This window comes from Lepisosteus platostomus, chromosome 24, assembly GCF_059453375.1.
Source record: "Lepisosteus platostomus isolate fLepPlt1 chromosome 24, fLepPlt1.hap1, whole genome shotgun sequence".
Taxonomy (NCBI): domain Eukaryota; kingdom Metazoa; phylum Chordata; class Actinopteri; order Semionotiformes; family Lepisosteidae; genus Lepisosteus; species Lepisosteus platostomus.
This window is the reverse complement of record NC_142634.1, coordinates 16,302,830-16,316,027: the sequence shown is the minus strand read 5'-3', so window position 1 is coordinate 16,316,027 and position 13,198 is coordinate 16,302,830. Positions and strand designations below refer to the sequence as shown.

The following is a 13,198-nucleotide window of genomic DNA, read 5'->3' as shown; positions in this document are numbered from 1 at the left end:
AACACAATTCATTCCAGTAAAATACTACTGCAGCCTCTGCTTCATTACATTTATGAAGGCTGTATTAAGTTTTGCCATTGAGCTTTCTATCTCTTGTGTTCTACAGAATCAGTGGACTACAGCAGTGCACTTGTGTCGATTAGCGGACCCTTTCGCTGTTCACACAAGAAGTCAGCACCCTGGTGTCAGTTACAGCTCTAAAGACCCTCTTCCTGCAAACTCACGAGTAATGGCCTCCTAATGATCTCTATCAAAGTGAATGAAAAATTGATGCATAAGGCTGATTATGCTCTCAGCTTTGTACCAGTTGCACTTGCAGAATGAGCCACTGTCCTGGAGAAGTGTTTCTAATTGCCAATAACCTAATAATATAAATAAATAAAGTACCTAACAAACTAGCTAACAATCATAGGTAAAGACCCAAGATTTGCAAATGATAACATTAGTATCCCGACAAAGTCCAATACTTGTCATAATGGAGATGTCCTTTAATCTAGGAATGTTAATTAATCTTTAAATGTTAAGTTTTCATACACAGGTAACATTTTATTTTATACAGACTCCATAATGTAATTAGAACTTAGTAAACATCTATTCTACTAGACACCACTTTCAGGTAAATTCAGCTAGAAAATTCATATTCTCTTTAATATTTATTAATCATTTTCCTTATTATTCTGGTGGAGCTCTAACCAGGTTATTATAGGATATGACCAACATGGACTTGATGATTAGGGGTTCCATATTTAGAGATAAAGGGCATTTTGATCTGTGTAAGATTCTTAAATAAGTGAGTGACCACATTGTGTGGGTGCATCTGCAGCACAGCAGTAAGAACCCTGGTATTGTGGAGTGGAGGCTGTGGGCTGGCACACAGGTGAGACCGAAATAATCTGCTGCTACTGCAACTGCAATTCAGAAAAGTTTAAGCATCGCAAGGATTTTGATCTGATCAAAGTAATAATTAACAGCACATTTCAGCCCTTCTAGTGGCAGATAAGCTGATAAAAGACCCCTCAAGAATGGACTTGCTGCAGTTACAAATGAGAGAAGCTGCTGTAGATGAACAACTCTAGAATTTCACCAGCCATTTTGTTGCATTAAAGCTCTGTGTTCTGCTTTGAAGCCTTTCATTTCTGAGGCATTAGGGATGAAAAAAAATACCCAGGCTGAAAAAATGACATAATTGTCTACTGACTTCAAGGAGTGATGACAGATAAAATTGAGATAAGAGCTCTCCTGCTGAATAACATATCAGGAAGAAATTGATACATGTTAGGAGTCCCACAGCATATTTAAGTTGCATGGAAATGTAACACACAACAACCACAGAAAAAGTAAGAACCATGTTGCAGGTTTGCGTTGTGTGTGTTTGCAGGTGTGAACAAGAGAAGAAGGTTGTTCAGAGCTGTGTGCAGTGCATATAGTGACGGGGACACTATACTGTAAACAGGCGCCGTCATTTGTATGAGACGTAAAACCGAGGTCCTGACTCTCTGTGGTCATTAAAAAATCCCAGGGTGTTTCTCGAAAAGAGTAGGGGTGTAACCCCGGCATCCTGGCCAAATTTCCCATTGGCCTTTACCAGTCATGGCCTCCTAATAATCCCCATCTATGAACTGGCTGCACATTGGTGGTGGCGGAGGGGAGTCCCCATTACCTGTAAAGCGCTTTGAGTGGAGTGTCCAGAAAAGCGCTATATAAGTGTAAGCAATTATTATTAGTAGTATTATATAAGCACAATACATAGCAGGCACATTTGGCATGTCATTCTTCATTGTTATGGTTTTTGCTGCTATTATTAAGGCAGAAGTGGGAACAATAATATAGACAATCTTCAACATTTCCAAAATGTATAAAGATATCTGGGATGTAGTACAGTACACCTACATGAAACTGGGTATCCAATGACAGCATTGAATAAAAAAGATATCTGGCATTTGGGAAGACTTGTGTCTTAAAAAAAACCTTTCTGCATAAGCAGAGGCACTCATTTTAAGCCTCTGTCTAAAACAAGTTTAATTTGACTAAACCACACAGACTAGAAATAACCCATTACATTTTTTATCAGGGTTGGACAGGGATGCCGTTATTTTAATGAGTATTCCTTTGCAAAATATTGGTATCTAGGTAGCTGTACTAAGAAAAATAGTTTCTTCAAATCTTCAAAAGATGACATGTCTTTGTCTATTTTTTACCATATAGAAATAGAGCAGGAAAAAGGACAAGCTCTCTTTTGCTCAGGTGCAAACCTGCAAAGTGGCTGTTCTGCAAAGCTTTAATGTTAAAACACATTTGAAGAAGCAATGTGTTTGGGGCCCCTGAAACATGATCCTCGCTGCCCAGTTTTCATTTGCAAATGAAATGATTATACAATGCCTCCTGTGTTCCTGTGTTGACTGAGGTGATCCTGTAAGATAGTGTGCTACAGGTGAAAAGGTCTGAAAGGAGTACTACAGTATACTCAGTTTATTCACAACCACAGTCCCTGTGGAGGAAAAACCCATTGCACTCATTTCAATTCATTGTTGTTGAAAAGAATCGGTTGTGACTATTTAATTTTTACCGGAGTTCAGACCCTTTCCTGCGTTCAGAACAGAACAAAAATTCAAGGTTCTTTATTATGCAACACATGTACTGTATATAGTTTACTCCGTGTCAATACAAAACACTGGGTAAACTAGAATAAGTAATAATAAACAAATAGAGTAGTCTATAAATGTGCTGTAAAACTACTGTTTAGATTTCCTGAATCAGTGATCAGAATTGTACTAAAATGCACAGATTTAAAATGAAATCAAGAGACAGGACATTTCATTTTGAAATGTGCAAGTTATCACCAGATCCTCTCTCTGTGAAGTAGTAGTGGTTTAAAATGTATTTAATGAGGAATTGTGAAGCAATATCAATTCAACATATATTCAATGAGGTATTACATACAATTCCTTATTTTACCCACTATTCTGAGGCATCTAAGTGAAAGACAATTTCATGGTCATTTTATAGATCAATGACCAGATCTCAGACACTTTCAGTTTTAGGTTTAAAGGGATAACTACAGTAACACATCTATAAAAAGTACATGCAGAGAGCTTTTGTGCTTCTCTCTGATCCAAATCTCAGTATTTATAAGTCTATTCATCTGACTCTTGCTCTTCATAGACAACCCCAAACCCCATATCCAGGGATGGATAAACCAACCTTATCTAAGCTGCTCAAACAGCACAGGTGAAAATTCCTTTTAAATGGGACATGAATTAAAATGTTTGTAAATGGTCATGGTTTAGACACACGATGGAGTACTACTGAAATATAAAACTTCACATGAGGCCATACGATATATATATATATTTTTTATCAGAGAACATTATTTTAAATAAATGACCAGACACTTTATGTGACTGGAATTGGTAACCATGCTGTTTTCATCTATGGCTCAAGAACTTTACGCTGCTAGTTTCTCTTTCTTGACAGTTTGAACAGGACATATTCTACTTTACCTACAGTAAGTGGGCAATATAGCCTCAAGTAATGGCCACTGTGTTAAAACATTGTTTTTTTCACCAACCAGCACATAGCCGAAGGGACCCAGTGTGTCCATACACAGCTCACTCCACTGGTCAGTGAAGATGGCGTCCTTCAGCCGTTTATTAATCATGGAGTTGACTTCCTGAAGACTGAAGAACAAGAGAGACAGAAAGAGAAGATAGTGCTCAGGCACTCTCAAAGTCTTGCCTTAGATTTTTAGTCTTAGACATTCCCATGTGTTGATAGAGAGCATACGTTCACATTTATGGCTAATGTCGTTAAAAGAGTTTTGGAATTCCTAGTTATTTAATTATTTATTAAATAACTAGGCAGGCAGGAAGGGCTCTGGCTTGAACTGAGGTATGGTTGATAAGTTAATGTAGGACACTAGTCACCATTCCTTAGAGCAGTAAACTACAGGAAACAGCAATCAAATGCCCGTTTAGCGGTGAGACCCACAGAAGGGCGACAGGTGCTGTATGGGACTGTTTGTCGTAACAGAAGTTGTGGACAGACATATTTAACAAGGAATCTTGAAAAAGATGAAGTTCTTACCCAATGATGTACATGTCTGTGATCCCATCTCCTATGTTCAGCCCCAGAAGCGAAATGATGTCATCAGGCGGAACAGCTGACCCCACATTCCATGTGATGATGTGCACCCTGCCAGAGATGAGGAATTAAGGGCAATGATCTGCTTTAATAGTGATCTGTCATTTTAAAAACAATTATGTCTTCACAGATGAGAATGGAACATCAACCACACATAAGATCAATAGAAAATAAAGTCAAATGAAAGCTTTGACCTGACTTTCTTGTAGTTCACTACTTTATCTGACTAGAAATTTCTATATTTTACGAACAATAATTACCAGTCTTACTCGGTTATGTAACCTTGTGAGATTAAAATAATGCTGGTAACCCTAAAAAGGGGGGGAGGATGTCAGGACGCTCCTGTTTTCCACGGGTCAAACTGTTCATAGCAAAACTGATAAACATTTGTCCATCTATTAAAAGAACACTGCTGCTCAGCTGAATGAAGATTCAAAATAAGAGCCTCCTTCCCTTGTTGATTATCATTGTGCGTGTGCATAGAATTGTCATTTTGATTACAACATTTTTATTATTATTATTTTCCTTAATTCTTTATCTGGTCTGTATTAAGAACAACTGTCAGACAGACCCATTTTGCCTAGTTTTGACGGAGAGTCCATTGACAGGGGACATCTTCAAAATCAACAACAAAACAAGAGCACAGGGGACGCAAGGTTCAGGATAGAAAAGAGATGATTGGATCCTTAACCCATCAGCAATCTAATCAACCAGCTGGGCCTCAGTGACAAAACTGTGTTACAATGCATTGATAAGCCCTGTAGTGGGAAGAAATGTTAACAAAGACCCAGGCAAAGCATACATTGGGTCAGTTTCTCTTCATGGTTTTCAGCGGGACAATGTCTGAGCGAGCTTTGCTTCCAGCTGAGCTCTGAGGGGAAAAGAGAGAGCTCAGCAGGAATAAAACCTAAAGGCCCTAGAGGACTGGAGTTTATCACCACTTACTAGTTGTTAAGCTCAGGGTAATCAGTTATCACGTATAGTATAGCTGTTGTGTAAGTACTGAACTTGTGTATGGACTTAGCTGGCTTCTTAGTGTAGCAGTTTGTTCTGTACATATAGAGTAAATGGTGTTTGTGTTCTTGACGGGTGTACAGTATGTCCTTTCAGTGGATATGATAACATCATTGCAGGCTGATGTCATTATATCCTTGCACGCTGTGTGCACATGGCTAACATGAGTGTGCACAAGATGTCTACATAGGTTGTGTGAGTATGTCTGATGTGTGTGCAAACACTCTGTGTTTGTGATGTATGATGGGTCTGTGTGACACGTGTGCATACACACTGTGTTTGTGATGCATGATGGGTGTGTGTGACACGTGTGCATACACACTGTTTGTGATGCATGATGGGTGTGTGTGACACGTGTGCATACACACTGTTTGTGATGCATGATGGGTGTGTGAGACACATGTGCATACACATTGTGTTTGTGATGCATGATGGGTCTGTGTGACACGTGTGCATACACACTGTCTTTGTGATGCATGCTGGGTGTGTGAGACACGTGTGCATACACACTGTTTGTGATGCATGCTGGGTCTGTGTGACACTTGTGCATACACACTGTGTTTGTGATGCATGTGTGTGCATAGCTATATGGCTGAGGTGTGTGTATGCTGGCTGGCAGTCCTGCTATGTGAGCTAATAAGCCTCTCCAGCTGAGCTTGTCCTTCCCAAGCATGATGTTAGCAGCTGCCTGCAGTTCTTGACCCATTTCCAGCTGCCAGCTGCAGTGACTAATCTGTCACTTCCACACACCACTGTCTTCTAGAGCGCCTGCATTCACACTCCCATTCTCTCAATAAGCATTAGAGACAATGGAGCCCAAATCCAAACACTGGACAAGAAGCTCACAGCAAAGTGCCTTTATTCAGAAGCAAAGCCATAACACTGGCACGCTTGCTCTGTTCTCACACCCGGTGCCATTTAAGACATATTTTACATCTGCTAGGTAACGTAGGGAAGCAATAAAAAAGACAAACAAAATGTTAGCATATACAGTTAAAAGCACAGAATTTAAATAAAGGATTGTTATGTTAAAGTAAATCCTCTCTCAGAATATGATGTGCAATTTTGTTTGCCGTGTTCTAGATATTTACTACTGCTCTGTAATCATTCCAGAGAGGAACAACCAGATGCACTCTGGGACTGAAGGCAACCTCTCTGACTGACATGCTGATGGAACCGATGGAACCGGACACACAGCCATGTGACTGAAGCTGATACCCTTCTTTCTTCCAAGAAACAGCTGGATGGGAATCTTAGATCAATTAACGACCAAATGGGAAAAATGGGCTGAATGGCCTCCTCTTTTGTAACCTTTCTTAATCTTTTATATTCTCATTTAGCTGCTAGTAGCTTAATGATCCAAGGATTCCATCAAGTTGTTTTCATAATGAATCTCAGCTTCATTAATTTGGTATAAGGACTTGATTCCCAATTTGATCTTCAACAAATCCCCTGACTTAACCCAGTCAGTGCCATTAAGGATTTTAAATAGTTTACATTTTAAACAAGTCTGCATGCTGTCTTGTCTGGTCTATAGTAAAGAGATTCAACTCTCTTAATCTGTCAGAATATAAAATTTCTGTCACACTAGAAATTAGTCTGGTTGCCCTTTTGTACTGTATCTAGAGTAGCACATTAAACCACTCTGCAAACATACTCCCAAAGTGGACACTGGTAGATTTTACGACACTTGATATGTAGACTTTAGAAATAGACGAAGTATTGCACAGTCAATTTATTCTTATATTAAAAGGACCAGGCACCCAAGGTTATTTCATGTGTATGTGAATCAAGAACTAGTTTAAATACAGAAAAAAAGAGTACTCATTAAGGGAGAAACCTCAGCATGGAGTGAGGTAATTAAAGAAAACACTGCTGGAATCCTACCGATTTACAACAGTGACTGAGACCACGAACTAATTAGCAAGCTCATCCAGCTCATCAAATATACGGATGATACACTACTAAAGGGCATAACTAGCCAGCACTCTGATAGCAGCAGAGCAAACACGAGATGAAGAGAGATCAGAAACAATGAAATACGATACAACCAAATGCAAAGCCGGCAAGCAAGAAGCACCAGGGTCCATAATCGATAGCAAATAAGAACAAAATCACTTAAAGAGCAAACCAGGGAGAGACACAATAACCAGTGAGAAACCAATGAGATTCTCAAAGAACATTCAAAATCTGGGCACCTGAGGAGGACAAGAAATGTGCAACCAATCCTGTGGACAGAGAGTAAAATGATTTTAGATTCCGCATTAAGGGTGGTAATGGCAAGTCAGTTTCAGGTTGTATTCCAGGGTATTCCAACCTGAAGAAGACCAGGTTTTGCTGATTTCCATTTTGGCTAAGTTCTGAGTTACTTGACTGAAACTGTAAACTGTAATTCATAATCTGTCGCAACAGATGTCTTGAGCTGAGGATATGAAGTGAAAGAGGTTGATGCATCTCGTCTACATTCCCCAGAAAGCACAGAGGACTGCTGGTCCTGCTGACCACGGGCATTACAACCATCACCACACAGTGGCACGACTGTGGATGTTCCAATTAGACTACTGTGTTGATATTTCAGAGAACGTATTTATGAGCTTGATAGCTTCTTGTAAGGAGTCTGATGTATCTGCTAATTATAATAGTACATCAACTACGTAAAGATTGCTTTTGTGCTGTTTGTGGAGGGTTTGAATTCCCTTGATGTTTGTTGTATCCTTGCCTGGTCCCCCTGCGCACTGTGAAACTGCATTCCGTTAGTAGTGACTGCGGCCAAATCTGTAGTGTATGATACCTTTATCATTGAACAAACAGTACTACAAGACCAGTTTGTTTTGGAAATTCTAATTATTTTAAAAGAAGTGAATATTTGTTTGACTTGGTTTGTGGTCTAAAGTGAATAGCTTGCTATAGAATGTACGGAAAGTGTTATTTACGTCTTGCGATCTCCAGCTTGTAAAGCAATATAGATTGTTCGGGCTAAAAGACTCAGCAGCTGGGAATTTCCCATGTATTTTAAAATATTTCACTACTGTGATGGTATTAACTTTTATCACAGCAACAATTTATTTTTCTTAATTCCATTTTAACTGATTTGCTACATATTTTCCTGATTTATTACTGTGTTCAATATGATCATATCGGAAGTCTCTGGATGACGAATTCTGTATTTTTATTAATAATATAATTTAATTGACGTTTAGATTTTCTCAGTTCACTCCGAACTTGTGCAGTGGGATTGTTAGCATAAGCGTCATGCAATTCTTTGGTATTTTCATTTCAAATAATATTTATTTCTTAATTAAACAAATAGTTTACTTCAGTGCTCAGAACAAAACCGTTCCAAGGGTTTAGAAATCAAAGGAAGAGGGGACCTGTCAAGCATTTAGGTCTATAGTTTTTCAGACCTAGTCCTGGTATATTAAATATAAAAAAAGGACAACTCACTGCCTGAGCTGTGTGACCAGCGTGTCTGCTGCTGCACCTGAACTGAAACTCATGTCTGCTTAACCCTCCTGCTTCAGCGCACAGATAACTGTGAATCAAGCAGGTTATCAAAGAGGTTTCATTAATACCTCTTCCACGTACTTCCTGCTTGATTGTTTATCGCCTCGGCTTTACTGCTCCGGCAGCTGCAGCCCCTGCAGCCACACGAGGCCCCCATGATCAGACCCGCCGGCTGAGGAAACATGCTGTTAAAGTCATCCGCCACTTCTCATCTACCAAATCAACACAGCACCCACGGGAGGAGCAGTGCTGGTGGGAAAGTCAGCACAATGAGCGGAGGAGCCTGCAGCAGGGCAGGATTGAAGTGGTGATACGGTATCACACTCCTTTACTGCCAAATCAATCACTCAGCAGACCTGCAGTGCACACTGTTTTGTCTTGATTAAATATTTTACTAGTCATACTATAGCTTGTAAATATTTTATAAGATCTATAATGTTTTATTTAGTCCCAGTGCTAATTTAATCAAAACAGGAATAAAATTATAGAAGTTTATGTTGTTTTGACTTAACAGGCCTACTGTGTATAGAATTCAGATTCCAATATTTAGGCATAAACCTTTATAGTGCACAGTGCTACAAACATTGAATTAATACTGATTTTCTGTTGGCCTTTTAATGCATTTCTCTGAATACAGGTAAATGAGATTTGACACAGAAGAAATCAAAGATCTTTTAAATGGACCTGAAAAAAATTAGATGTTATCATTTTCAAACAGTAGACACAAAACAAAATATTACAATTTTAAAGTGTTTATCTTTAAATATATGTTTGGTGCTGCATACAAAGAAATACTTACACATACTCATTTTGATTAATTGTACTCATAAAAGACCCATATTATTCAAATTAAAATGCCTATGAAACAGAATCCTGGTCTCTTCAAATCTCAGTAGTTTATTCTAGATTCCGAGATTCTAATTCCATATTTATATCTTGCTAATATCAACAGCCGAAAATGTAAAAAGAATTGAACCATGATTTATTTTTCTTCCATTGTAATGTACAGTAGAATGAAACCTAACGATGAATAAAAAGTACAATTTTTCCACAAGGACCATCCATCAAGCATACAAGAAACACGCCAACGTATCTTTATCAGTACAGTGTGTAGCAGGTAGGACTAACGGTGGTTCATTTTGATTAAGTAAACGGGTACTGTATCCAACAGCATGATCACATTTGCTTAACAAAAAGCTTCAGAGGATTTTTCCAAATCAAATACATCAGGTAAAAGAACTGGCCAACTCTATTGTACTGGTGGAGTTACAGTAAGTATTCTACTAACATATTAGTTGATTGATGCAGTTGATTTTTTCAAGGCTGTGAGAAAGCTATGCTCCTTGGCTGGTCCAGTTGGTACAGTATGTGCTTCATGGAGCCATATTCACTTGTAATACTCGTTGCATTGAAATGAGCTTTTGAAAACTGTACTCCTTTATGACAAAGCTTTTAATCATTGGGACAGATTCTAATACCTAGTGGGCTACTATATCATACGGCAGCATTGGCTTTATAAAAAATGCCATATGAATTATTAAAATGTAAGATGAAATGGCTTTAGCAAATGAGTAGTTGAACAACAAGGGTATCCACAGGCCCAGTGCTGAAAGAGACATGTGTCCAGTGCAGCTCAGTTAAGCCTTTTGTCTGGCTGTTGTGTTAAAACTGTAAGCAGCAGTCATTCATCCACCTCCAGTTTTCTTTTTAGACAAAAAATAAACAAGACCTTTACTTGTAAGCCTTACAAATAGCACATTCCAGGTACAGCAGTGTTTAAAAACAAAGAAGAATAAGTGAAGGTAGATATGAGAAGGCCTAATTCTGGATAGCAGTTTTCCCAAGTTTAAATAAAAAAAACAGCTTCAGCTGCTTTGAAACTTTTAAAACAGGTACTGTCAATGAACAAGAAAGGAGAACAGGCATGAGGTGCAGTAAAATATTTCAAAAGACATGGGAAATCCTCAGCTGTCGAGCCTTTTAGCCAGAATAGTCTATATTGCCTTACAAGCTGGAGATCTTCCAAGGCTCTGGGACACGTAGACTTGAAAAATCAATTGAAGGTTAAGAGTTTATGAAATTAAATCTGTGGTTTATAGCTGACGAATCTACTACCTTTTTAAAAAAAATTAAAACTGTAATTCCAACAATAAAACGGCTTTAGTTCCAAAAGGCTTAAGTAGGTCAGACAGCCCTGTGCGTTTCCTCTCTGATGATGGAATGGGGTAAACCTTAACCTTCTCTTTGTACAAAAAGGAATAATAGACATTTCTTTGTGCCCCGTATATGAATTTGATGCTGTCTGGTATTGAACATCAGCTGAAAAGCACATCAATCTTTCACTGCTGTTTTTGCAAGCGAAATTGTTCTCGTCACTGTCAAGATGGTGAAAATGAACAGACCTCAGGTGGACACCGTGACGTCACGGCCCCTGCCAGAGGAGGCCGAGTAAGAACACCCCAGCTCACCTGAAGTCCTCCTCGGCCCCGGCTTCGGCGCTGGCGTCGCTCTGGGACAGAGCTCCCGGGGGGACGGGGTCCACAGAGCTCCCTGCGAAAGCCTCCCAGGGGGGCTGGGTGGGGGGCACGGGGGCGGCAGGTGGGGGGGCCGCGTGCCTCACCGGGTTGGGGCTGCAGGACCCCGGGGGCTGAGGGACAGCCCCACTGGCTCCCGCGGGCCGGGGTCGGCCGGAGCTGCCCGCTGTCTGGGGCCTGGGCCTGCTCAGGCACACGGGCGCCGCGGGCCCTGAGCCACTACCCGCTGTGCAGTCGGGCCCAGCCGGCCCCTTGGCCTGCGTCACCTCCAGGCTCAGGGCATCGGCTGGAGTGAATCCGTGGGCTTCCAGCTTCCCAGCTCCCCCCCGAAGCCTTTGGGCATCCGAGGGGGCGGGGTTAGTGGAGCTGGGGGCTGCCCTCCCAGCAGGCCCCGGGGTGGGGTCTGACCTGGCTGTGGCCGATCCTGCTGGCTCCTGCTTTCTGTGGGTTTGCTCTGCTGGATCCATCCCCTGCCGGGAATAAAACAACACAGGATTTGTTACAGATTCTAGACAAGCAGACATACAGTAATGATTTACTCTGGGGGATCACATCGTACAAAAGGGACTGTTGTGGGTCTGGCTTTGGTTTATCTAATACCAGGTTTTGCCCACATTTGCTTAAAGTTAAATAACAAAATTTAAAAAGGGTGTATGCACTTCAGGGTCATCCATTCATGGAGGACTTATTTCTACTGCAGGACAATATGGCTCTTAAAGCAGAAGTGGAACAGAACTTACTGTATGCTGCAAAATGAGACGGGACATTTCTTTAAAATGACAGAACTCTTTAAACAGATTAACACCTATCATAACATGCACTGTTGACAGACTCCTGACTGTTTTGTTGGACTCTGCACCATGTACTGTCAATCTGACCACGCCACACTGCACAAGATGAATTGGACGAGGGGATTAGACTTTTAATGGAAGAAATGGCCTGTAGTGTAGTAGGCTGTTATTAAGCTCAGAGAGGATGGATCAGACCTTGAAGGAGGAAGATAAAAGGTCATCCTAATTTGAAAGTCTCGTTCTGCTGTACTGATTCTGTATCCGCTGTTCAAACACATCTGTGGCTGGATTCTTTTAAAAATAACAAAAGAACGAGAAAACATCTGTGATCGCAGTGTAGTGCAATCGGTAGTGTCTCATAATGAGGCTCAGAGTGCATCCCAGCAAATGAGACTCATGAGTGTCAGTGAAACTGGGTTTTGGAATTCACAGGTTACAGCTGTAGAAATCAACATTAAGTAACCTTCTAATAAAGTTTATTTCCAATGTGCACATTTTGTAAAAATATTACAAATGTGTGAATTAAGATTTAAATTTCAAATTTCCATTGTGCCTTGCTGTTATCTTTTTATAAAGCCTTTATAAATAACATTACCCCTGCACCTTTCATATTATAATCACTGGATGTTCACCTCGTCATTCAAATGCACTGCTTGACTTTGCCGAACTGTAAGAAAGTTTCTTCTGTTGTGGCACCGACAAGGCTTATGAGAGTTTCTTAGAGGTTGATAAGGACACCTGATTAGGGACAAGGAGACTGAGCAGCTGAGGAAAGTAGAAAATACCTGCCAAACACCAAAAAGACAAAAATACGGGGCAGGAGAGATGGAAACTAATGTGAACGATGGACAGATAAGGAACGTGCTGAGCTAAGCAAACAATGAGCGCAAGAGAGATAATCATCACTGGAGCTAGCAGCTTGTAGCTCACAGCCAAAAGACAACGGCTTTCTTCTCTGTGCTGCTGCGACGTGACATTTCAGTGCAGAGGCTTTCCTGTTGTGCCTGCTGAACTGTCCACCCCCTCTGTGGTGGAGAATGCCATACTCCTAATGGCTGTGATCCGGCACTGTAACACAGTGACAGCCTTCCTCTAAGTCAACACTGACTGTGTTAATGGGTACCTGGAGAGACTGTGTGAGAGGACCACTAGGTTTATTAATGAACATGGAACAGCTTTATAAGCCTCCATTATTCAATGTTCTTTAAAATGCTT

At 40.4% G+C, this 13,198-nt stretch overlaps 1 protein-coding gene across 2 annotated transcripts in view; it reads right to left on the bottom strand.

The window, feature by feature from the left end:
* Positions 1 to 13,198, bottom strand: part of LOC148641775 (inositol polyphosphate 5-phosphatase K-like) — a 38,593-nt gene that overhangs the window by 14,681 nt on the left and 10,714 nt on the right. For both annotated transcript variants that reach the window (XM_088618583.1, XM_088618584.1), the window contains 3 exons: positions 11,127 to 11,662; positions 4,084 to 4,191; positions 3,569 to 3,677 (listed from right to left, as the gene is read on the bottom strand). In XM_088618583.1, the coding sequence (XP_088474709.1) occupies positions 3,569 to 3,677; positions 4,084 to 4,191; positions 11,127 to 11,659 (750 nt within the window). In that variant the 5' untranslated portion in view covers positions 11,660 to 11,662. The remainder of the gene's footprint in view (positions 1 to 3,568; positions 3,678 to 4,083; positions 4,192 to 11,126; positions 11,663 to 13,198) is intronic.